Below are 24463 nucleotides of genomic sequence, written 5' to 3' on the forward strand. Positions count from 1 at the left end.
TCCTGCCACTGAGCTGGGAGGCAGGGATCAGCTGAGATGCCCATGAAGGGGAGGCAGGGCATCTGAGGAAGGGGATGCTGGCCGGGCTGGCGCGAGAGCTGCAGGGAAGCCAGTAGCACTGGAGCCAGAGGCAGAGGGCACGAAGCCGGCAGAGGGCACCTGGGCTGGAAGAGGAGTCGTCCTGATATGCAGAGGCGTTCAGAAGATCGAAACGTAGGGGAATTGGGGGGAAGCGGTGGGGAGAGGCGCCGAGCAAGAGTGGGGTTCACAGACCATGTGGAAGTGCAAGTGGGCGACAGCTACAGCCTCCCCAAAGAGACATTCTTGCACCCACTCCTAAGACCTTCAAGGCTGGCAGGTGTTGGGGTGAAAGCCGAAGGAGCAGTCAAGTGCGGAGAGCCACTGGCCGTAGGGCAAAAATCTGGCCCAAGGGAGGCTGCGGTGGGTGGCACTTCCTGGCCTGGCTGGTACCCACTTGCCACTCGCAAACCACCTCAGTCTTGCTCAAGCGAAGCAAGCTGGATTCTGGAGTCTCTTCCATCAGCTCAGGAGGCCAGATCTTTTGGCACGCCGACATTTATGGCAATGCAGGGTGTCCCCTTGATTGGAGGAAGCCCAATTCCAAAGTCCAGGGAGGGAGCTGAGATCCAGTAGGGCATGGCCATCGTCCTGTCCAGCTCCCCTTCCAAAGGGCAGGCTTGTCTGGCCACGCCCAGCGTTTCTTATTTACACTAAATGACCCACAGCCGCTCGGCCCAGACTGCAAGAGTCCATCCCGTTGGAGCAAAGGGAGGAGGGCGGTTTGCTCCCTGGCTGCTGGACCTGCAAGCTCCAGGCCCCTCACTTCATCTGCTGGATCTGCTTCTGCAGCTCCTCCTTGTCCAGTTTCATTTTCGATTCCAGGACCTGCTGCAGGGATCCGATGCTCTCATAGATGGTGCTGAGTCCTGGCAGGGGGGGGAATAGGGACAGCTGGGCCACCCTTTTCCCAGAGGATTCCCCCCCTTTGCCCATACAGAAACTACCAGTAGGAAGGAAGGAAGGAAGGAGGGAGGGAGGGAGGGAGGGAGGGAGGGAGGAAGGCAGGCAGTGGGAGATGCCCTGGCAACATAACTTAGGGGGAGCCTGCCCCCTTACCCTCTGCCACCCCCTCCCCCAAGAGTCCTGCCGGACACCTGTTGCTGGCTGGGTGTCCCCCAGATCACCTTACCAGCGCTAACCTCTGCCTTGACTTCCTTGATGTCCTCAGTGAAATCGGACTGGAGTTTGCTGAGCTGGACACTCATCCTGTCCTCGGCCTGCTTGGCCTCCGGTTCCTGGGTTGAACATTTCTGCCCGGCTTCCATTTTCTGCAGCTTCCTGTGGATCTCGCTCAGTTGCATCTCCAGAGCCCTGCTGTCCACTTCCTGTGGCCAAAGCAGGGAGAGAAACAACTGTCGTCCAGCTGCCCTATGTTGAGGGTCTTCTGAGCCCTAGGAGCGCTTACCTCCCCTGGGCAGAGGGGGGCCTCTTCTCCCCAGGGGAAACAGCTCCGAGGGGAACCTCAAGTCAGCAGGGATGAAGGAGCTGCAATCGGTCAGCCTAAGGCATGGGTCGGCAACCCACGGCTCCGGAGCCGCATGTGGCTCTTTCAGTCATCTCCTGTGGCTCCCTGTCCTCAGCCACCATGTGCAGTCTGAAAAAAAAAAGTGGGACTAAAAAGGTTCAACCAATCAATTCAAACTTCTCACGAAGTTTGAATTGATTGGTTGAACTTCTTTGGTTTGTGGGACTGCCCACAAACCTCTTTCTTCTTCGGATTGCACGTGGTGGCAGCGGAGGAACAGCCGGGAGGATGGCTGGAAAGGTGGTAGAACTTGGGTATGGAGCCGCAGGTGGCCAGTCTCGGGATGCCTCTTTCCTGCCTGGCGGGTCTCCCCTTGCCCTGCTCCACTGCCACCGCTATTAGTCCTGGGGGGGTCGCCGGAGGTCTCGGAAGCTTCCCCTCTCTACCCGCGACTTTCAGCCGTCTTGCGGATCTCCATGGCCTCTTTCGAGAGATTCCCCCGTGGCGCCTGCCCAGCCCTTTCCCCACCTGCTGCGCGGCGCCTCTTGGCCGTCCTCCCACTGCCGCCACCGCCTCTGCCTGTCGCGCTGGGTGAGGCCAGAGAGGCGGTGGCGGCCGGGCAGCTGCACCCCTTCACCGTCCTCCCGCTGCTGCTGCCGCTGCCTCTGCCCATCACGCTGAGCGAGGCCGGAGAGGCAGCGGTGGCCGGGCAGCCGAGCCCCTTCGCCGTCCTCCCACTGCCGCCGCTGCCACAGGGCTCTCCATCGCCCAGCCCCACCTCGGCCCCATCGGTGGCGCCTTCCTCGGCCGCTTTTGGGGAGCCGCCGCCACCACCCTCGATGCTGCAGGAGGAGACCTTAAGCTGCGATGCCGGCGGTGGGTCGGGACCCCCCTCGTCCCCACGGCGGCACTCGCCGTTGCTGGCGTGGCCGCCCATGGTGCACCCGCGCCGCAGGGAGAGCAGCGTCCCCTTGACGCCCTCCTCTTGCGATAGCAAAATGGCTGACGACGCGGCGGGGGTGGCAGCTGGGCCAGCGGCGGCGGGGACCCCCAACGATGCTGCAGTGGCCGCCGCCGTGCTGCCACTGGAGCCGCTGCCTCCCGTCCTGCTCCCCCTCCCTGCTCCTTCCCCTCCCCGCCCCTTCGGCGCCGTCTATCTTTTGTTCTTTCTCCTCACATGGAGAGAGAGAGGGAGGGAGAGAGGAAAGAGAAAGAGAGAGACAGAGGAAAAAGAGAGAGGAAAGAGAGAAAGAGAGAGGAAAGAGAGAAAGAGAAAGAGGAAAGAGAGAGAGGGAGAGAAAGGGAGAGAAAAAGAGGGAGAGGAAAGAGAGGAAAGAGAAAGAGGGAGAGGAAAGAGAGAAAAGGAGAAGAAAGAGAGAGAGGGAGAAGAAAGAGCGAGAGAGAGGAAAGAGAGAGGGAGAGGAAGAGGAAAGAGAGAGAGAGGAAAGAGAAAGAGAGGAAAGAGAGGAGAGAGACCCCTTTGACATCTAAAATGAAGATAACACTGCATATATCCTTTTTTACCTTTATTTTATATATACAGTGCTCTTTTTGTAAAAAAAAAAAAAGGTGCCGGAACTCACACACGTCATACAACCCACCTTGCCTACCCTACAAGGTGCCGGAACTCCGTTCTGGGCATTCTATGAGAAAAAAAGCCCTGTATAAACACACACACACACACACACACACACACTAAAGGTAAAAAAGGAAATATGCAGTGTTATCTTCATTTTAGATATCAAAAGGGTTTTGCGGCTCCCAGCATTTTGTTTTCGGTGGGAAACGGGTCCAAGTGGCTCTTTGAGTGTTTTGGGTTGCTTATCCCTGGCCTAAGGACATGTGTTTACATTTCGGTCCACGGAGTGAGGCCTTCCCTACAAACCTTGGTTAAAATAAGTTTGCCACCTGGCTTCCTGTGTGTGTGATGTGCAGCTCTTTCTCTCACTCCAGGACTGGGGATGCTTTTCAGGGCCCCCCAAGACCAGAAACGTACACTTTTCTCCTTGACGGCAAGGAAAAGGTGGTCTATCTTCTCCAGGAACTTCTTCTCGAAGCGCCCCTGCTCCTGCTCCATCTGGCTGCGGGCAGAGGAGATCTGGCTGGTGAGGTGGTCGATGGCGTCCTGCAGCCTGGTGGGGCAGAAAGAATCAGCCACCCCCCAAATAGCAGCAGCGAGAGACGGCTCGAGCCTTTCGCACAGTTAAGACGAAACTCTTGGGTAGGTGGGAAATGGCTCTGAGCAGAAGGGCATTTCCTCCCCCAGTAGACCTTTAAGGGCACTTTCCAGGGCAGCGCAGGGTGTAGCCCTACAATAACTGGTGAGGAAAACTGGCTGGATCCTTGGGGGGGAACCTACTTGGCCTCCAGAAGATGGAGCTGCTGATTGCTCTCTTTGTAGGCCAGCTTGAGCTTTGCGTCTTGTTGCATCACAGATTGTTCGATTCTGCTCAAAAGATGGGAAATCTGGCAGGGAGGGAGAGTCAAATTATGGCTTCTTCCACACATAATTCCGGTTTGCAAAGAAGTTGACAACTCTCGGCTAGCTGGACCTGACCAAAGCTAGGCGGAAAAGCCCTAGATTCTCCAAACCATTTTGAAAAGGGTTACTTTTTAAGCCATCCACACTGTGGGGACTGTTTCCATGGGAGGGGGGGCAGCATTTGGTGGTGTGGTCTCTTCTCTGCCAGGAGGGCACGGCTTTGCTTCTGAACAAAACCCCTGCCCGCAAAGGAAGAGCGTTTTTCTCGAGCTACCAGCTCCAGGTCCCATGACCCCCAGCCAGGATGGAGAGGCCTGCCAATGCCTTGGGGTGCATGGGGAGGGGAAGGCTCCTCCTGTGCCCACCTGCAGCAGGGCATCAGTCCTTCTTGCTCACTCTCTGCTAGAGCCCCAGAAGAACAAGGAGAGGGAAGCATTGACCACCTGCCATCTCATTGCCCGCCCCACCCTCACCCAGGGCTTCTCTCAGCAGAGGCTGCCCCAGAGGGATGGGGGGATCCAGGAGAAGCATCCCTCAGCCAGTCCCAAGGTAACCTCCACCGAATCTGAACTGGGAAGATTCCAAAAATAGATGCCAGGAGTGCCCTCCATCCTTCATCAGAGGTTTGACAGCCTTTTTCCTGACAAGGGGAAGCCACAGATGGGCAAATCGGCACGTGATCCCCTTCCCCACTGACTCATGCAGACCAGGGGCTGCTGACTAATGCGGGGAGAAAATGATTTCACACATTCTTATGGAGTGATGCTCTGGCCCCCATTTTTCCAGATGGTGAGGGGGCTTTGGCAGGCCAGGCCAGGAGCGGTCTTGGAAGAGGCGTGGAGGAGTGACCGGCTGCCAACCCAGATCGGACCCAGGGGGCTTCTGAGCTCTGCTTTCTTTGTCTGAAATGGCAACCCCCCTCCCCTCCTTTGCTCAGTTAGCAAGATAAATAAGCCCATCACCCCCCCTCCCACAACCGATTTATCCAGTAATAACAATGCCGCAGCCAGGCAGCTACTGTTTCCCATGGCAACTGAAGCCATCTCAGAACCGAAGCTTTTCTACCAGAGAAGGCTCAGCCAAGAGAAATGAAGGAGGGATTTGGGGTCCAGCCTCCCCCCCCCAAAGCCACACAAATGACCCAAACTGGGCCCAGATGTGCACTGAAGCTGATTCAACCTTCCTTCATTGAGCTTCTGATTCAAATCCCCCCCCGCCCCAGCTTCTCTAGGGAAGAGAAGCCCCCCCCCATGCCAGCAGACTAGGAGGTTGTGGATGAGATCCAGGGGCCTCCGGGGGGGCCCAGACCAGAGCCAGTTTCAGATGAAAAAGGCTGCAGCGGGTCTGCTCCTGTTTCTGGGGCTGTAGACGCGTCTTCCTGGTGGAAGCCCGGGGCCCTTCTGGGAAACCCCTACAAATTCAGGCTGGCTGAAGCCAGAGCCGGCTCTGGGCCGACGCCTGGTGGCCCTGGTGGGCCTGAGCTGTGCTGGCACCCTGCTTGAAGGGCTCCCGATTTCCCTGGTGCTTCCATGGACAATGCAGGGCCTGGAGAGAGGAGGGGCGACCCGCCCTTTCAAGCCCCTTACTTGTATTTCTGTCTCTTTGACTTTGGACTCCAGGACCAATTTTGTTGCTTGCTGCTCTTTACTGAGGCTCTGAAGTCTCTCGTAGGTGACTTTATGCTCAGCGGAGACTCTGGCCAGCCCTGCGTCGCACCTGGGATGGACAGAAGGGAGAGTGGCTGGCGGAAAGGGCCGAGGAGGAGTCGGATTCTGCTCCTCCCTTCGGCTGACCCCTTTAGCTCAATCAAGCAGATGGGCTCGTGCTGCCCTTCCTCCCGAGCAAGGCAGGAGAGAAACAGGAAAGGGAGCCCAGGCAGCAACAGGTCCAGGCGTGGGGGTTCAGGGGAAAGGCTGAGTCAGGGCGATCTTGGCAGCAACTGAGCAAAATGACATCAGGTTAAGGAGAAGCCAGTCCACCTTGGATTGAAAGCCAGAGGAGGGTGGATGCCAGCAAAGTGCTTCCCCAAATAAGCTCCTCAGTCCACATGGCAGGAAATTGTCCCATAGTTCCAGGCTGGGAGGGAGGGGAGGGCCCCAGAGCAGAAGAGTCTGAAGCCAGGGGAACACCCCCCCCACCAGACCCCCTCATCACACACACTTGCCAGGGAGATATGCCAAAGAAATGGTTGATGTGAACTGATAGGAGCCACCAGCATGGAAGGGCAAGTGCCAGAGGCCCCTTTTTGGTGCTCAAAAGGACAATGGCAGAGTCCAAGATACATTCTTTGCCCAGACCCTTTCGAATTGAGTTTGTGGCTGACGGCCGGAAGAAGCTGCTCTGGGCCCCAGACCGGCTGCTCCTAACTCCGGGGCCCCACAGAGGCTCTGATCCTCTGCACACCTTCTTAACTTCACGGGTTAGGACTATAGCTCCCAAAATCCACTGCCTTCTTCTCCAGCCCCTCCTCATTCTCAGGTTCAGAAATGGCCTTCTAAGATTTGCATCCCACCAAGATTCTTCTGCCCTGGAGAGGAGAGCCTGAGTCCGAGCCTTGGGGGGGTCTCACCTGGAAACCCGTCCACGAAGGTCCCCCAGCCCAGACAGCTGCCGCATCTCCAGGCTCTTCAAGGTCGAGTTTGTTCCGTAACTCAGGTTATCCCTGACCCGGATCTGCTCCTGCAGAGCCTGACAAAGGCAGGAAATGTGAGAATGAATCCCCCACAGTGCCTGGGAATGGGGAGCTGCTGGTGCTTCCTGCAGCCATAGGCCCCACAGCCGTCTCCATAAAGGGATGGAGCAGAAAGCCAAAAGGGCAGCATGGCCAGGAGCAGTCTATCCCTCAACGCCAGCTGTGAGGGGAAAGATATGGGGGGGGGGTCTGGCCGCAGCAGAAGCAGGTACTGAGGTGCGAGGCCTTTGCATCCCACCTGGCGCTTCTCTAGCACAAGCAACATTTCTCAGCCTTGGGGAATTTTGGAAGTCCACAGGCCTTAAAGCTGCTGCGGTGGAGGAACTCAGGGTGGGCAAGGGCGGAAAAGGGGAGGTGGCCCTTGCTGTCCTGTGGACAATGTGGCTGGGTGAGATGCGACTGTTCCATGGCAATCAGCTGAGCAAGCAGGTGGTATCTGGAGCAGCCACTTCTTTTCTCCAAGCAATCGTCCCTCAGTGGGAGCCCCCTGACCCGGCCTGGCTCCCCTAGATGTCCGGGAGCCCCAGAGGCCGCGAGGAGCCACCACTGACCTCGATGTCCCGATTCAGCTGCCGGACGATGGCGGTGATGTTGCGGATATGCTCCTCCAGCAGCTGCCTGGCTAGCCGGTCCCCGCCACCCTTGTTCTGCATCCGGTGCAGCGTGGAGACGATGTCCTCCTTGATGCGGAAGGCGTGCTCCACCAGGGCCGCCGTGGTCTTCTCATGGCTGAGGATTCGGTCCTCCAGCTGGTCCATCAGGCGGGCTGAGCCCAGCGGAACCGCTGTCAGGGCCTGGCTGTGCAGCGGGAAGTTCCGGATCCGTCTGAAGGAGGGAGCAGCCAAGGGGCAGCAGCAGCAGTGGGCCCGACCCAGACTCTTTCCCCTCCCAGCCGCCTCCTGGTCTGCCAGACCCCACTCCCTCCCTGGTCTGGCCAGTCTCTGCTATGGCTTGGCAGGTGCTGGACCTCTTCTGGGCCTGCCCTCTGACCCAGGCCAGGAGTGGGGCGGTAGGAGGCCAGGAACATGGCCTGGAAGCAGCAGCTGCTCCCAGGAGCTCCCCAGAAGATGAGCAGCCCAGCCCAGCCAGGAAATCCCCAGTTGAGGCTGGACAGGACCCCCCAGAAACCCCATTCTCACCCCCCTCCCCTCCTTGGGGGTCTCAGGGTACCTTTCAGTTGGTCCGAGGGTGGAGAAGTTTGGGCTCCTCTGGGCCATCTTCTCTTTCCAGGGATTTACACCTATTGGGGAAAGAGAGGCGTGAAGGCCTTGCCTGGTGGGCTCAGGCCTTCCCAACCCATCCCGAGTCTCCAACACGATGCTGAAGGCTGGGAGGGGGGAGCACCAACCAGAGGTTGGTGGGAGAAAGCAGGGCGCTGTGGAATATTCCTGAGCCGCCTGGAATGATGAAAGACTTCTGAGCTGCTGGGACTGTGGAAATTAAAAGTCCAATGGGGGGGGGAGGGGGTTCCTGGGGCACCCTTTTTAGCAGCTCTTTTGGCCCTGAGGGTTGCTGGTGCTTCCTCTGTTTTTGCTGCTTTCCTCATTGCACTTTGGGGGTGCATCTATTAAAGCAGCAGCAGCACTTAATTAATGGCGCTGATAGACCAGTTGTTAAAATGCCCCCATTAAAGGCTTGTCTGGATAGGACGCTTGGAGTGCATCTTCCCAGGCTGCCTCTAAAGCAAAGCGGGCAGGGCCAGAGGGCAGGAGAGGCACATCCGAAAAGCCCAGGAGGGTCTCCACGACAACCTTGGAAACACTCCCATTTGAGGGTCCCCCCCCCATTGCCTGCCTGTCTTCCAGCTGGGTGGTCTCCCATTTGGCTGGACCAGCACAGCAGGAAGGATGACCAGTCTCCTTGCCTGCTCTGGGAGGGCAGCAAAGCTCCCTCCCCCTCCTGGGCTCCAGAAAAGTCCCTCCCAGGGTGGCGAGCGGGCAGTGGCTCAGCTCAGGGTGTCCCAAAGGCTCCCAAGTGGGATTCGAGCAGATCAAGCCAGTGGGTGGCATACTGCAAGAGTCTCCCTATTCACTGGGGGGATGGAGGGGTGTGCTGGGATATCTTCCTTCAAGCATCAAGATGTGCATTTCTAGCCTGAAAAGGTGACTTTGTATGACTCCCCCACATCCTTTGCAACAACCAATAAGCTGAAAATGGAGAAATTGTCCGAAAGTGCCAAATTCCGGAACTCCCTTCTTCAGCCCCCCCCCCCCCGCCCCAGCCTCCTCATGATTCCTGCCTCTGTTTCTCCGGGGACCTGCACTGGGCTGATGCCACTGGGAAGACTTGCACCCCCCCATTTTAGGGCCAATAATGCAGAAAGATGGGCCTTTGTTTCTCCCCAGGAAGATCTCCCCCCCACACAGCTCAGCAACTCACAGCACCACATGCCACATCTGCATTCAGAGCCCCACATGATGCGCTTCCCAACACCTCAAACTTGAGTGCCCAGAGGAAAAGGCATCACCAGAGGGAGGGGGACTGCTGCGTCTCTGCCCAACCCCACAGCAAAAGCTTCCCCCATCCCCCCCTGGTTTATTCTGGGCATGGGCAATTGATGCCTGCTCACCTGAAGAAGCAGGGTGGCTGGCAGGACCAGAATAGCCCCAGTGCCCCCCCCCAATTTCCAGACAGAAGGAAGAAAGTGCCGCGTCCAAACCCCTTCTTACCTGGGGGCGGCAGGGCCTGGCTGCCCCAGACCTTTGCCTAAGCATCGGGCGGCCTCCTGCGCCCTCTTCCAGATGTGCAGAAATGCCAGAGACGTCCCACGAGGCTGGCATGGCCGCGCCGTCGAGATGCACCTGCCCTCTCGCCTCTTTGCGGGTGGGGCCTCTGCCAGCGTCCTGGAGGAAGGAGGGCGGAGGGAGAAAGGAGCAAAACGCGGCGAGTGGTTGCCAGGACGCTGTCGCTATGGCAACCCCCATCTCATCCTCCACAAAGCGAGGGCCTCCTGGAGGGAGAGGAGAAAAGGAACTTATTTATAGGGCGCAGCGCAGCCAAGACCCACGAGGCAGAGCCAGGACCCCCCAGCGGCGCCCGCCAAAAAGCTGCAGAGGAAGCAAGAGAAGGAACGCCCCCCCCCCCCGCAAATTCCGGTACTTCCCGCAGATTCGCCTCCAGTAAAGGACTCGGCTGCCCCTCCCCCCCGCCAGGAAAGCGCCGAGCAAGCCCGGCGGCGGCCAGGAGCTCCCCGGTGGAGATGCCGCTGGCACCGGCCTGCCCCGGAGAAGGGGGTGCTGAGACAACGGGGGGGGACCGCGGTTCCTCTCACGCTGCTCCCGAGCGCTTCTGGGCCCCGAAGGGGCAGTTCAGCCTGTTTCGCCCGCGACCGCTAGGGGCCGCTGCCGCTCGCCGTCCCGCGGCTAGCAATCCAGCTGTGCAGCCCGCTCTGCCGGGGGTCGGGAGACGGGTAGGGGGCGCCGGTCCGGTCCTGGCAGGCGGCCAGCGGCCTTCGGCGGTGGCGGCGGGAAGGCCACCCACGCCGCGAACTCAGCAGCCACCGGCGGGAGTCCCGCGGCTGCTCCGGGCTTCGCCGGGTCGTGCAACCCGTCCCGTCCCCCGAGCCGGCCGGCCCACCTGGCAAAGCTGTGGCGGGGCTCTGGTCGGGAGGCCACGCCGAGCCTTCCTTGTAGGGGCTGGGCTGGGCTGGGCTGGGCGGGTCGGGCAGCGGGAGGAGCGCCGCGCGGAGACGCCCTCTCGGCCCCGCTCCAAGGCCCCGGCGAGGGGCGGCTCCAGTCCGGCTCCCTGCATGGCGCGACTGCTCCGCCGTGCTCTCCGCGGCGGCGCCCGGGCTGCAGCTGCGCCCTGAGCCCGCCGGACCCGGCGCCGTTCGGCCATGGTGAGTGGGGGACTAGCGGGCGGGCGGAGGAGGCGCCTGGCGAGGAGCGCGCGGGGAGTCCCGCCGCCGGCTCCGGAGAGCCGCTGCCCACCCGGGGCTCCCGGGGTGGAGGCGCGCCCAGTCCCTCCCTCCTACGGGCTGGGGAGCCTCGGCGCCGGCTGCGGGACTCGACCTCCCCCGTCGGACATCTCGGGCGGGCGGGCGGGCGGGCGAGCCGCGACCTTCCGAGGGGTCTGTCCGTCTCCGCAGCAAACGGGGAGGGCCGCCTGATGCTCCGGCAGATGTCCCGGTGCAGGCGGAGGCGAGATATTGCGCCCGGGAAGGCTCCGTCGCGGTTGGCGGAAGGGCGCGAGCTCCAGGGCCGCTCGGTAGAATGGCGTCCCGCCCGGGTATGGCCGGCGGGGATGGGGAGGCGAGGGGCACCGCCGGCCTCCCAAACCTGCCCCGTCCGCGGACCGCCGTCCCAAATGGTGCCCTGTTCAGGGCTGCTTTGGCCACGAAGCTTCTGGGTGTTGTGGCTGCCCCCCCCCCCCCGTCCCGCCTTCCTTCTCCCAGGAAGGAACTGGTGATGCCGTCTTTGTCCTTTCCCTCTGAGCCAGGGCCAAGTGGGCTCCCCGGGGCAGCCGGATACTGACTGACGTGCTGTGGCTGGCATTGTTGGTGCTTTGTCCTTGCCGAGCATCCCATCAGCTCTGCTCCCCTTGTGCAGGCAGGCAGGCAGGAGTGCCCTGGCAAGGGCCTGGAACTACAAGCCAGGATTTCACACTAGTCCCCGGCTACTGCAGGCAGGGCTCCCTGGTAGGTGATGCTCCCTTCCCGGCTCTGACGCTGGCCAGGCGCCACTCCAGAGTGGCCATGACAGAGCAGGGCACAGGTGTCCAGGAACTCTCCTGTCCATGTTGTTGGACATTTGGCTGCCCGGAAGGGAAGCGCCTGAGCCCTGAAGTAGCCAGGCAGGATCCCGGGCGGCAAAGGAGAGGCAGGCGGGGAGCCGAACAACAGTGGTGCAGCACCCGGTCTGAGGATCCTTCTAGGACATGCAACTCGCAGGGCTCCACGCAGATCCCCACCCGGGTCCCAGATGACTCCACTTCCTTCTGACCACAAGGGTTGGCCCCTTCCCAAGGCTTGAAAAGACAAAAGTTTTGTCCCGGCTGGCCTGCTTGGTGAAGGCAATTGGAAACCCGGGTTCCAGTTTCAGTCTTGCGGCAAGTCTGGCTTTTAACCGAGCTGGCTGGCGTTTCTGGTGCTTTCAGCCCAGGCTGCTTGGAGGGGGGCCAGCCAGGAAAGGCAGCCTCCTTAACCCGTGGCTTCTTGGATCCCTCGCCTCGGGGCTGGGCCCACCTCGCAGAGGTATTGAGCTCTTTCCCAAGTCTTGAAGACTCTTCTAGTTGGTTTTTTTAAAAACTGCTGAGTCTTGTACCTTCAGGGAGCATCTGGCCCCCAACAGCAGACCAGGGCCATCACCTTCTTGTCTCCAGAGCTGCCTTTGCTGGAATTCAGCCTGGCTGCTACTTTCCTTGTATTTTCAACTTGGCAGCATCACTTTGTGCATTTCTTGCAAATGGAAGCTTAGATTCTGAAGATACCCCGGGGGATCCTGGGGTCTGTGAGGAAGCCACCTCCCTTGAGAATCTGAGTTGCTCAGATTGTGGTGTGTGCTAGCAACTCTGCCTAAAGTTGCCCACCCCCAGAATTGCCTGTGGGCTGCCTAGGCGCCTCCCGGTGGATCAGGAAGCCGAGAGCCAGCTGAAAATCCCAGAGGCGGAAAAGGGCTGCTTGCCTGATGCTGGAGACGCCACAGGGAAATCTCTGAGAATGCTTGAGATTTTCTCTGGCTCTTTCGAATTCTGTCTGGCTTTGACAAGACGGAATTCCTTTGCAGAGTTGCGAAGAGCAGGGCCTGTTGGAGAGGTGAAATTGGAGAGGAAGGGGTTCCTGCCCCTTGGGCCACTCCCACCCTCTGCCCTGGGCCACTGGCTGGGAGGTTCTCAGGTGACGACAAACACCTGTCGGACTAGGCTGTCCTCATAAAGCCTCCACTGCATCTTGGTTCGTGGCGCTGCAGCATCCCTGCAACACGGACCTCGCCATGGTCTCCACCTGCCCTTGGTGGCAAGCCTGCACACTCCCCCGGATGGAGGCCCCTGGCTGCCCTTCTGTCACCTCTGAACCCCAACGCGGGTCGAGCAGGGAAGAGGTGGGTACCATTCAGCTGCCCTCCCCTCCCCAGGCAGATCCCCTAAGCTGCAGTGAGCTTTAGTGCGGTCTAAGCGTGGCTGTCATTGCAAGGCTAGAGAGAATCCCCAGGCGGCTCATGGCTGCAGCTCAGGAAAGCACCAGGCCAACTGCTGCAGAGCTGGGTCTCTCGTGATTCTAAATGGTCCCATAGTGTTGATGCTGCTGTGTTGGGTGCACCTTTTCCAGTCTGTTGTGGGCGTCGCCTTATTTATTTTGATGGAAAGTGTGGCCTTTCTGCTGCTCCTTCAAATGGAGGCTTTGGGGTGGGAAAGGGCCTCGGGGACAGGCAGAGACCTTTTAAATCAAGGAAGTTGGATCCGATTTTACTGGATGTTCTAGTTCAAGAAAAGAAAGAACACACCCTGCTGGCTTGTCCCTGAGTGTACGGATGCCCTACACCGAAGTGTTTCTTTAACCTAGTTTCTTGCTGGCAGAAAATGGCTGGAGCAAAGCCTCTTCTTGCAGGAGGCAGATCGGACATCATCTCCCTTGGTGGCCAGAACAAGTCTTGGCCTGAAAACACTTTGCAGACCAAGAGCAAACGGCATCTCCAAGATGCAAAAGGCAGGTCTCCGGTCTGCTTTGTTGGATCTGCACACAGGAATCCTTCAAGGGGGGCAGCCCTCAGGCTTGGAAAGCTCCAGTCCCCAGAGACAGCCCCCTCGGGCAGGAAATTCCTCCTTGTGGCAAGTCTGGATCTCCTCTGTCAGTTTACCTCTGCTGGTTCCTGTCGTCCCTCTTGGAGATCAAACAGAAAGTGCCACCACGAGTGCCAATCTTGGCCTCAGCCAGGGCTAGCCTTCCTCACGGCCCCTTCCAGGGGTTCAGTTTTGCACCACTGCTGGGCTGGATCCGAAGATGTTGACAAAACAGGGAGCCTGCCTGACTTGTGGGCAAGTACCGCACAGTAGCGATTTGTCATTCCTCCTTTGGCCCTCCTGGCTGGCGTGTCTTTGGGCTCAAGCCGACTCGTGAGGAGGAGCCAGCAGGCTGGGGATTATGAGCCCTTCTGAGTGGGCACTCCAATTGTGGTTTTCATCGACCTGCCCTTTGCTTTGTGTTGGAGAAGAAAAACAGGGTGGCTGCTCTGACTGTTTTGAGACTGGTGTGTGTTCAAGGGCAGCCACTATAAGAGATGATGTAAAGTTAATGGCATTTCTCAGGATTTGCTCCTGCATGCTGGCTCAGCAGCTGCCTCGGAGGGACACTCTGTGATCGCTTTTCCTTGCCTCCAAAGCTGACCTGCAAATGGGGTTTTCCTCAGCTGCCACAGACTGGGAGCTCTGATGGGTTTCTGGCTGCATCCGTTCCTTCTGAGGCCTCCAGCTGGGCGGCTTCAACATTCCTGCCCCCCCTGCAACCGATTCCTCCCACTGGCCCTCTTGGTCCCACGCCTTTGCCTCAACGTGAATATAATTCTTCAGACACCAGGCGGCTGGCAATAGTCAAAGGCCCAGCCACACCCTCTTAGTTCTGGCAGAAGAAACAAGCACCCTCAGCGGGGCCTTTCTCATCAGCACCAAGGGGGGGCTTGGGGTCGCTGGTTCTTTCTGGCCTACCTCACAAGGCAGTGGTGAGGAGCACCTGGGCCACAGTAAGCTCTGTGGCTGGCTTCATTGCTGTGTGGCGCATCTCCAACTTCCTCCCACATCTGTGCTGCTACGAGAAAGGCCAGAATTCCAAAATCATTCATCAGTTTTATTTCTCCCCAGTATGACTTACTCATCCCCCCCCCTTTTTTTGTTCAGACACAACTTGTAGGCTTCCTTTTCAGAACTGATTTATGATTCAGTTTTTCCTTCAGATTCAGTTTCCGGCTTCTGTTGCTCGTTAGCCCTCTTTGCTTCTGGCTGGCTACCGAGCATGCAAAACACAAAATCTGAGAATGGGTTTAAACTTTTGGGGGGGGGAAATGGTTGAATTCAAGGGCTAGTTTTCTTTAGCAAAACAGCCTGCTTTGAATGTGTGGAAAATGAGCCATTTTGGGGGGGGGGAAGTAGCAGAGAACCAGTTGAACTTTCCTTAGTGGGTACAGCAAGTCACCCCCTCATTTTGCAGCCATTAAGGAATCTCCGAGGGACTCAGGTCATCTTTTCAGATGATTTCTGCAATCAATAGGATCCTCTGAGAGGGACAACTGGATCAGTGGAACCAAGGACCATGGAAGTTGTAGTCCAAAACTTCTTGAGAGTGCCAGTTGTAAAGGCTGTTCTGCTGTCCCAGCAGCATCCATCTGCAACCAGGGAGGCAACAGATGTTGTCGTTGTTAAGGGCTGGAATGAGGATACAGGTGTACCTTGAAACAGGGTCATTCAGACCGAGTACACATAATGCTTATTTTTTAAAAAGTTAATATTAGATGGGTAAGGCTGAAGGCCAAGACGTCCAGCCTGCCCTTTTTCTTCTCCGTGCATGGCTCTCTGCTGCCTAAGTTCAGAGAGCAGACGTTTACACTGGGCAGGGGACGGTCTCCATAGCCAGGTGCAATGCTCAGCGCCATGGAGTTCCAGCCCCACATGGGAGAGGCTGGGTGGGAGTCGCCTTCCCTCAGCATTAAAGGGCCTTGCAAGTAACAGGTGCTGCTGTCGAGGGAGGCTGGCAGCTTGAGAAAAATCTGCTGCCAAGGAGAGGCTGCTGGGCGCATCTGGCAGAAGTCTGCTTGGCTCAGGAAAGCCAGCCAAGGGGCCCCTCTCGCCCCTTCTTCCTGGCTGAAGCAGAGCCTCAGGAAGAGAAGCAAGTGGGGAGGGGACAGGCACTTGGCTTTTTATTGTCTTCCTGAAGCTGTTGGCGCTGTGGGTTGACTCTCCTGACACAGATCCTCTGGGGCGAGGGAGATCCCTGGAGCCCTCCTGTGGAAATGATCCCCGTGGCAAAGCTAGGGCGGGGGGGGGGGGGAAGGACATCGAGAAGAAACATGCTGAGGGAANGGGGGGGGGGGGGAAGGACATCGAGAAGAAACATGCTGAAAGCCTGGAGAGGAGTAAGGGGGTATGTCAGGTGTACCCACCTGACACACATACACACCCGTCTCAGGAGGTAGGACTGCCCTCTCTGCTAGCCCCCCAAGAGTGGCTGCCAGGCTGGGCTGAGCTAGTGGGACAGGACAGCCTCCTGCAGGGGAAGAGTAATCCTGGCTGAGTTTCCAAGACTCAATTTGCTGGAAGAAAATGCTTCTTTCTCCAAATCCATGGATATGTTGGACAAAATGGCTCTTTCTGAGATGTAGGGCCCTGGACTGAACCTCTCTCAGGTCACAGATACCAACCAAATGATGTACCCCAAAAGTGGACAATGGTCTTCCTAAGCATCTCCACTGGCCTTTGAGATGCTGCTGCCTTGGGGTGGAGTGTCTATAGCAACAGCTGTGCTGAGTTTGAGCGATCTCGATCTCTCTCTGTGTGTGTGCACGCGTGTAAGCAGCAAGTGCTTTAAATACTCTGGGTTGCCGTGCTGCCAATGCTTCACAAGCTAGAAAGCATCTCTGCCCTGTGGGTGGCCATAGGTGGTCCTGGGATCAAAACAGAACAAAATCCCCAGGGAACCCCAGTGTGGGATGGGGAAGAGTGCAGAAAAGCTCCTTTAATATGCAAAAATCAATGCAGAAAAGCTCCAGGGGCTCATTGTCCCTCACTTTAATATCCTGAAGGCTGGCAAAAGCATTTCAGCAAGCAAAACAGTTCATGCTGCCTTCTCAGTCATTCCTGAAAGCGACTTGTGGGTCATGTGGGTCAAGAGGCGGGTTTGCCCTACCAGCTGATGAAATCTATTGCAAGGGGGCTGCGTTGGGATCTGCTGCAGGAAAGGTCTGTTGAGGGAGAACAGCTCCCCATTTTCCAAGGCACAGGCAAGATATCTGAGGGATGTTTCCTCCTTGGAGCAAGCTTTTTTTTCACAATATAGAAATATGAATAGCTTTTGTCTGGGTGATTTTAAGGGCTGATTATTGCTGACGCACTTTGAGGAGTATCTGCTTATTCTGGCCTCCTTGGGGAATTCTTTGGAATGCTGTCAGGCTGGCTCTGGGGCAGAAGCTTTTCTGGGATTTTTCCTCAGTGCAACCCAAGGAATGGTTTTTCCATGGCTTGTGGCTATGGTGGTCCTGCACAGGAGGGCAGGCCCTGGAAGCGTGGAAACTCATTTCAAACAGATCTGGGGACAGATGAGCGGGTGGACGTGGGCTCAGACTGCAGCCAGCCAGGTCCTCTCCTAAGCCTGGACTTCTGTGACCTTCCATCCTCCTTTGGACTGGGCTTGGAACTGTTCAGGCCAGTGAGGGCCTTCCAACAGCTTGGGGGCCGACAGTCACCTGATCGCCAGCGGGGTCAGGTTTTTCTCCTCTGGGAATTCAGGTCTTGCCCTCCTCTCCCTGGACCTGCTCGTGCTTCGAGCCTTTTCACAAATGCCCAGGCGAAAGCTGCTCTCTCTGCTGGCACAGCTACTTTAAGATGGGAGGGAGGCGCCCTGAAGGCCTACCTGTCGCGCAGAGCATCTGCTGCTGTGGCCTGAATGCCCCCACAGGCAGACCTATCTGAGGTTTTCATCAGCTGGAAACAGCGAGCTGGGTCTGCTTGGTTTGTGGGCGTGGGCCAAACTAAAGACCTTGATAAGGAAGGGAAGGAACGGCCATTATGTTGACTCTTAGGCAGGACATTTTCGATGGGTGTTTCACAGTAGGAGTAATGCTAACTAGACACTGATACTGTAAGTTAATTGGCATCAGTGATGAGGAAGGAAACTTTTATCCCAGTTATGGCCAGAAACGATAGAACTCAAGTTCGTGCTTCCTTGTAGCTCTGGCTTGCAAAGGAGCCAGGTGTTTCCACGGGAGGACCAGGGGTGAAATCCTTTCTCCCACAGGGTGTCTGTGGGTGGCAGAGTCCTCCTTCCCTCATTTTTTTCCTCCACTTTGTTCTGAGACGGGCCACTTCCTGCTCTCCTGTCCCCAGTTTAGGTCATCAATTGTCCGTAGAAGGAACATCTGCACTGGTAGCAGATGCCACAACTGAACGGTGTGTGGTGTTCTATTTTTAAAATTCCATCAAGCATTTTTGAGGCCAAGGAGCTCTTCCCGTTTGCCTCTCCGCTCCCTTGTTTAGTCTCAGCACCTTTGTGCAGGAAGCACCTCCTGAGCACTGCTGGAAAGATGCCTCCTGATTAGGAAATCACCACAACCACTAATTCCTTTTTTGGCTGCTTTTCTCCTGGGAAGGAAGTTCTGTCAGCTCCTTTTCTATTCTCAGCACTTGGGAGCTTCCGACTTGCTCTCCTGCAGAGATCTCTATTCTCCAGCCATTAAAGGCCTGACAGAAATAATCATGCCTGATCAGAAGGGAGGAGCCCACCTGGCCTTAGAGCGGCTTCCGAGCCTACCAGCTGTCAGCCTATGAACTAGGAGGCCGGCGGGGCAGTGAGATCCCAGAGGCTGGACGGTCACCTTAAAAAGATGTTCTAATGAATCCCAAACTAAGCAGATGCTGCTCGGACCATTTCCCTTCTAAGGTCCCTTTCAACTCTGAGAGTTATGTATCTTGCAGAATTTATTTATATACGGCATGTATCATTTGTTAACAATGTAGCTGCTCTTACTTTTCATTCCATAATGGTTACTGGCGATACTGTCCCCCCCCCCCCCATCTCTTGAATCCGCCTTCTTGGAGATTCCGTCTCCACACAGATAGACCACCCTTCTTCTAATTAACCTGCTCCCCGGTCTTTTCCTCCCACAGGGGAGCAAGGGCCATTATCGGTATCACTGGCAGAGCCACAATGTCAAGCACAGCGGTGTGGATGATATGGTCCTTCTCTCCAAGATCTCAGAAGACTCCATTGTGGAAAACCTCAAGAAGCGATACCTGGATGACTTTATTTTTGTATCCTTTCCTGAGTCTGTGGGAGTGACTCCCCCCTGCCCGGCCGGTGTTTATTCACCGGCTTCTGAACCGGAGAAAAGGAACCGTCAGGATCCTCCCGGGTTAGAGTCTCCTTTCCTGGCCAGCCATTTGGTTTACTTTCTTTCTGGCTGGAGGGTTCTGCCAGATGTCTTGGGACCTCGGCAGCTGCCAGGAAGACAGCAGCCGAAGGCAGGGGTGGAAAGAGCATGACCGCGGGTGGGGGGGGGAACTGGCTGCTGGCCCTGCTGCCAGTCCTGTTTGGCTGCTGGCAGGGTCACCTGAGAAAGGGATTCCAGAGCTCACCTTTTCATCCTGCTTTCTCACACACTGGCAGGCTCTCTGCAGTAAGGACAGCCATTCAGAGCTACTCAGCAGAATTTAGCCTTGGACCCGAAGAGAGCGGGGTGCAGGGCTTGCCCTTCCTTGGCTGATGTTACTGAGCCCCAGTACAGAGAAAGAGCCTGAGCCTAGGGGGCCCAATGAAGGCTGGGGGTGGGGGGTCCATCTGAGGATCAGAGATAGAGGGAACCTCTTGGGCATCCTGAAAGGCAGCTCTTTCTCCAAAGTTTCCCTTCCTGCTTGGCAGAGGAAGGAAGAATTGCCCCCACCCGCTTGCTGCTTCCCCCCACCCCCATGGCCGGCCGTGTCCCTCTGGGAGCTGCTGTTATCACACAAACCTGAGTGGCTTTGTTTACCTTGCTTTCTCTACAGGATACGAACAGCAAATAAGCTTTGAAGAAGAGCCAGTGGCCCCTGGGGAGATTGTCTTGCCTGGGGGGGAGGGGGAGGCTGAACTGCTCAGCCTTAGGGCCAAGTAGGGAAACGTGTGTGATTGAAAGTAACCTTGGAGAAGGAATGCAAGAATGTTTGTGTAAACATGCATCTGGCCCTGGGAGGAAGGTGGGGGAGAAGGAGAGCCAAGGCAGCCTTGCACTCTCTTCTTCGGCCTGGGGGGGGGGGCAGGGGGGCAGAGGGACAGTCAGGCTTTCAGAATTTTGTGGTGAAGCAAGGAAGCAGGAGAGTTCAGTAGTCCTTGTTTCCCAACAGCTCCATCTTGAAGGGCAGAGAGTGTTGCTTTCCTGATGGGAATCCAACAGCAAGGGAGGCTGTGGGCTGGGGCTCTTTCATTCTTGGACTTGGAGTGATGTGGGCTTGCAGGGAGGCAGCCCAAAGCACCTGAAGGCCGCCTCCCCCTTGTTTGTCCACTTGCCTTCCTCGCCTGTCTGAGCTTGGTTCGTCTTTCCGGCTGTTTAGCTGTGCCAGCGGCAGCTGCATCTCTCATTCCTGGTGACGGTTTGCAAAGTGGCCCTGCTGGGCAAAGGCAGTTGAAATCTTTCCATGGAAGGAGGCTCACCCTCCTCCTTCACCTGAGCTACATCTAGATGTCCCGGGTGGATCCCTTTCTCGGATCTCTTCTGTTTTGCACCATCTGGGTGCAAATTTCAGTTTGTTTGCCTTGGTTTTCTTTGCTTAAGTAGTGGCATAATATCGTCCAGCAGTTACTGACCCCAAACAATGGGATTTTGTTTGTAAGACTGAGCGCTAATTGTGTCCATGTTCGCAGGGCCGGCGTGTTGAATGGCAAGGGGTGGGTGTGGTTATCCTGAGTGTAGTGCCAGTGTGAAGCAGACACCAACACCCATCTCCAAAACTTGCAGCTCTGCACCGATATGGGAAACTATTGTGGTTGACTTGGAAAAAAAGGAGGGGAGGGGAGGAAGGAGAGCCCCTGCTTTCTCTCTCTCCTGCAACCCCAGAGGGGACATCTCATCTCTGGCAACATTTGGTATCACACATCATCAAATGCAAAGGGAGCGAAACAATGAGGCAGATACATATTAACTGGGTTAAAGAGTTAATGGTTGACAGGGTTAAAAGCTCACGACAGGCCATCCTTTGCAGGCCTGAGTTGCCAGGTTGGATTCCTGGCCTCCCAGGTGAGGTAGCAAGGACAGGAGAGGCTGCCCTTTGCCCCAAAGGCTGGACTCTAGTGGGATGGCTCAGTGCTCTGACCCGAACGGACGTAACTGAAGAGCTGCCGTTATTGCCTAAACTCCCCTGGCAGGAAATGAGATGAGACCATCCACAGCTTGAGTCATCCATTTGCTTTTGAAGATGGAAATCAAACAAATCAAACTTCGTATCAGGTGAAATCTGAGGAGTAGCTCAGGTCCACTGTAAGAGGAGGGGGCGCTTCCTTTGTGCTTCTTGAAATGACACCAACCTTGACTTTTCCTAATGTAGACCTACATTGGATCCGTTCTAATCTCTGTCAATCCATTCAAGCAGATGCCGTATTTTGGAGAAAAAGAAATTGAAATGTACCAGGGAGCCGTAAGTGGTTTTCTTCAGCTTTTCAAAACTTATTTTCATTAAAAAATGAATTAAAAGCTTCTCCACTTTTCCCATGGCTTCCTGCTTCTTACTCACCGAGCCTCATTCTCCACGTGTCCAAGTGGGACAGGGCAAGTGTTTCTGGCTGGTCTCTTTCTTCTTCATGGGATCTTTTAATCAATTCTTGTATTCATGACAGCCTCTCGTGTTGTGCCTCAATGCTTGCTTCTCTTTAGGCGCAGTATGAAAATCCACCACACATCTATGCCCTGGCAGACAATATGTATCGAAACATGATAATTGACCGAGAGAACCAGTGTGTGATCATCAGGTAAGGGACCAACTTCCCTTTCTGCACCTGGGCAGGGCTGGCGGCAGTCGGAGAGAGGGAGGGAGCATCACGTCTGTGGCTCTGCAGGTGGCATCCCCCTCCTGTTGTCCAAAGGAGCTTTGAAGCCCTGGGAAGTTCTGTTGTTCAGATGAGGGCACCACACCTGTTGTTCAGATGAGGGCATATACTTAGGTTAGCAAATCCAGGGATGGAGGGATAGTACTTAGCACTTACACTTATATAGCTCTTACAGTGCTTTACAGCCCTCTCTAAGTGATTTACAGAGTCAGCATCTTGCTCCCCCAACAATCTGGGTCCTCATTTTACTGACCTCAGAAAGATGGAAAGCTGAGTCAACCTTCAGCCAGTCAGGATCAAACTATTACCAGTAGCAGTCAGCAGAATTAGCCTGCAGTACTGCATTCTAACCACTGCGCCACCATGCCTCTTAAGATGGATGGATGGAAAATCCCTGAATGAGAAGGACAAGGGATTTGTTTAGGAAAATTATGGAGCTCAAGGGCATGGATGGCAAAATAAATGAACAGGGGTAAAGGTCTATTGGAGAAAGAAGATGTAAAGGAGGGATCGCTGAAATGGGCCCAGACGTTCTGCACAGTGGAGTCAAGTGGGCCCAGGGAAATGCTTCTAACTGCAAAGTTACGGGAGAGGATGAAATACAGTAGCTGAACCTTAAATGTAGAAGTGAATGGAGTTAAAGTGATGAATGAGGTGTAAGCAGGTAAAGAAAACACAGCAACGACTGATCCCACCTGCAAAAATCGTCCAGTTTCTCCATTCCATCCAGAGGGGGGATATTGTCTCTTTGGTGCATGAAGAAAGTATACAGTTCTTTGTAAGAAAACATTGACATTCTGTTGGGTCTCCCAATCCTGCTTCCCACCCCCTGGGGAAGTTCCCCAACTCACCCTGGTATGTTAAGTTCGAGGGTCCATGATGCTCGAGGGCAGAACAGTTAATTTGCACTGCAATTTCTGAAAGAGAAAACAGTGGAAAGAATGAATGAGAGGCCTCCTCTCTTCCATCTTTGCTTGTGGCACACAAACCTAGCCTGGAAGCGGCCAGTTTGGGTTTTTCTCTCCCCAACTTGTCATTATTGTGGCTTTTTTTATTTCTATTTCTGGTTTCTTAAGCTTAAAAAAAAGTAGTATCTGCCACTTACAGGAATTCACCCTCCGTGTGGCTGAGGACGGAAAGAGAGGCTTGGTTAGAAGTTCTTTTTTGTTTTGTTTGAAGCTTGGCACACTGCAATTGCCCTCAAGCTGTGCAGGGCATACAACTCTGCTGTAGAGGGACAACACGGGTGTTCTCTCCTCTCTATGAACATTCTGACATTCAAAGTCACCTGAACCTCAAGATGGGCAGCAAATAGATTGGATAAATAAATACATTCATGTTTAGATGCCACCGGGATCTTTTCCTGGCACTGGAAGTGTCTTGGAATACATACAGGGCATGAAAGGAAGAAAGGAGCGGTGGGGGCCCCAAGTCCTGGGATGACCTACGGACGCAAAGGAGCTGGCAAGGGGCTGCTGACGGTGCCTCTGCGGAGGCTTTGCTTGAAGCAAAGGAGCCCTCGAACCAGCAGCGGAAAGAATAACGCTCCACCCAAGTTATTCACATGTTCTTGGGCAAAGCTAAATAGCGCCTCGAGAGAAGGGGCAGGCGTGGCAGAGACCTGATGTTCTCTAGAAATAGCTGGTTGAAGGTGGGTGGGGGAGTGCTACTTTTGGGGGGCCTGGTCTAAGAGGGTCTTCCGGCCACGGCCAGAAGATCCATGCTTCTTTGCATGGTGGACGCTGCCCAGTCCAGAGCAGATAGGGCTCCCCTAGAGCCGAGAACTCTTTCTCCAAACCTCCATCAAGCACACTGGCTGAGGGCAACTTGGACGTGGCCGCAAGCTCCAGCAGCCCAAATCCTATTTATTCTGGTATCAAATGTACATTTGATTTTTCACTCAATTCGATAATGCATCGACTTCGTGACTTATTTTAGCATATAGCTGAGCCTCACTAGGCAGGCTGAAGCCCTGTGCGTCCTTACTTGGAGTTGCCATATCAAGATTTGGATCCTAATCATAGTTTCCCAGGGTAACAACCTCCTTGATCTTAGTGGGATTAACTTCTGAGAAAATACATAGCAGATTTTGCTTTCAATCACCAGTTTAAGTTTATCATCCCGAGTATATCGATCCCTTTATTTTTTTTAAAAAAACTTAGGCGTGTTAGGAATTTTGAAAAGGAAGCAACAGCAAGATTTATAATACTACATTTAATATGAATGACTGCAAAAATTCTTTGACTGCATTCACAGATGCTAAGCAAGATTTTTAAACCATGGTTTGTTGGAGAAGCCATCATTCTTGACCCAAAATACTAAGCTGCAGTGGGTACTGTATGTGCACAGTCATACACTAAGCCAAAACTTTTGAGCCTCATTGTTTTTTTTCCTGCTGATTTTTTTCTCTTTGTGTTGACTTTCAGAACTTTCTTCAATAGGCACTGCAGTATTTTTGTAACTGTAGATGGGAACAGCTAATAGGTACCAAAATAGAGTTCTCGTAATGTTTCTTTCCTAGTGGTTTTAGTCACACATCCTAGCTTTATTTTTGAAAGGCTGGTGGGGCAGCCCTGAGAGGGACCGAAGTAGAAAAGGCAATGCATCTGCCCGCTACTTATTGGAAAAGCAATAGAAGGCAATTGCCCTACAAGGGACCTCGTTGGCTGGAATGGCCACCGTTCCCAGGAGGGCTTTGAGGATATGCCTGGAGGACTCGGAAGGAGTCAAACTGCCTTGCTGGGTTTGCTTGTTGTGGCTCATCAATATTGCATCCTTGTCCTGCTGAGTTTTATACTCAGCAGATCCACCAGGATCCTGATCGATAAAACCATGCAAATTTGCAGGAAAACAGGATCTCAAGCACCCAAGAGCACAGCTGCTCAGGACGGCCCTAAGCCTCGGTCTGGCAGTGGTGGCCTTTCAGACTTCTCCCCCTCTGCAGTCAAGGACGTGGAAGCCTCTGTTGCTGGTGCCTTAGAGTGCAGCAGTGGCCACATCCAAGCCTGGCAAGCCAGAGTTGGCTGGCAA

The 24463-nt window shown here is 55.4% G+C and overlaps 2 protein-coding genes across 2 annotated transcripts in view; one reads left to right on the plus strand and one right to left on the minus strand.

Annotated features, from left to right (window-relative positions):
* Window positions 1–840: 840 nt before the first annotated feature.
* On the minus strand, window positions 841–10557 carry FAM81A (family with sequence similarity 81 member A). Its single transcript, XM_015811040.2, has 10 exons — window positions 10297–10557; window positions 9870–9936; window positions 7891–7960; window positions 7272–7545; window positions 6598–6716; window positions 5615–5744; window positions 3906–4012; window positions 3543–3678; window positions 1211–1406; window positions 841–947 (listed from the first exon to the last, which is right to left on the minus strand). Exons 1-10 carry the CDS (start codon window positions 10555–10557, stop codon window positions 841–843), a joined length of 1467 nt encoding a protein of 488 aa, XP_015666526.2.
* The window catches only part of MYO1E (myosin IE), a 38806-nt gene continuing 24886 nt past the window's right edge, over window positions 10544–24463 (plus strand). The window contains exons 1-4 of the mRNA XM_015811017.1: window positions 10544–10558; window positions 18526–18669; window positions 20935–21024; window positions 21261–21355. Of these exons, the coding sequence (XP_015666503.1) occupies window positions 10556–10558; window positions 18526–18669; window positions 20935–21024; window positions 21261–21355 (332 nt within the window). The 5' untranslated portion in view covers window positions 10544–10555. The remainder of the gene's footprint in view (window positions 10559–18525; window positions 18670–20934; window positions 21025–21260; window positions 21356–24463) is intronic.

This window comes from Protobothrops mucrosquamatus, unplaced genomic scaffold (genome assembly GCF_001527695.2).
Source record: "Protobothrops mucrosquamatus isolate PMUCROS unplaced genomic scaffold, P.Mucros_1.0 scaffold27, whole genome shotgun sequence".
Classification (NCBI taxonomy): domain Eukaryota; kingdom Metazoa; phylum Chordata; class Lepidosauria; order Squamata; family Viperidae; genus Protobothrops; species Protobothrops mucrosquamatus.

Coding starts and splice junctions, on each gene's coding strand:
- FAM81A (XM_015811040.2), bottom strand. CDS start 10,557: ATGGCCGAACGGCGCCGGGTCCGGCGGGCTCAGGGCGCAGCTGCAGCC. Junction 7,546..7,890: donor ACCCTCGGACCAACTGAAAG/GTACCCTGAGAC, acceptor TCCCTCCTTCAG/ACGGATCCGGAACTTCCCGC. Junction 1,407..3,542: donor TTGCCGTCAAGGAGAAAAGT/GTACGTTTCTGG, acceptor CTTTGGCCACAG/GAAGTGGACAGCAGGGCTCT.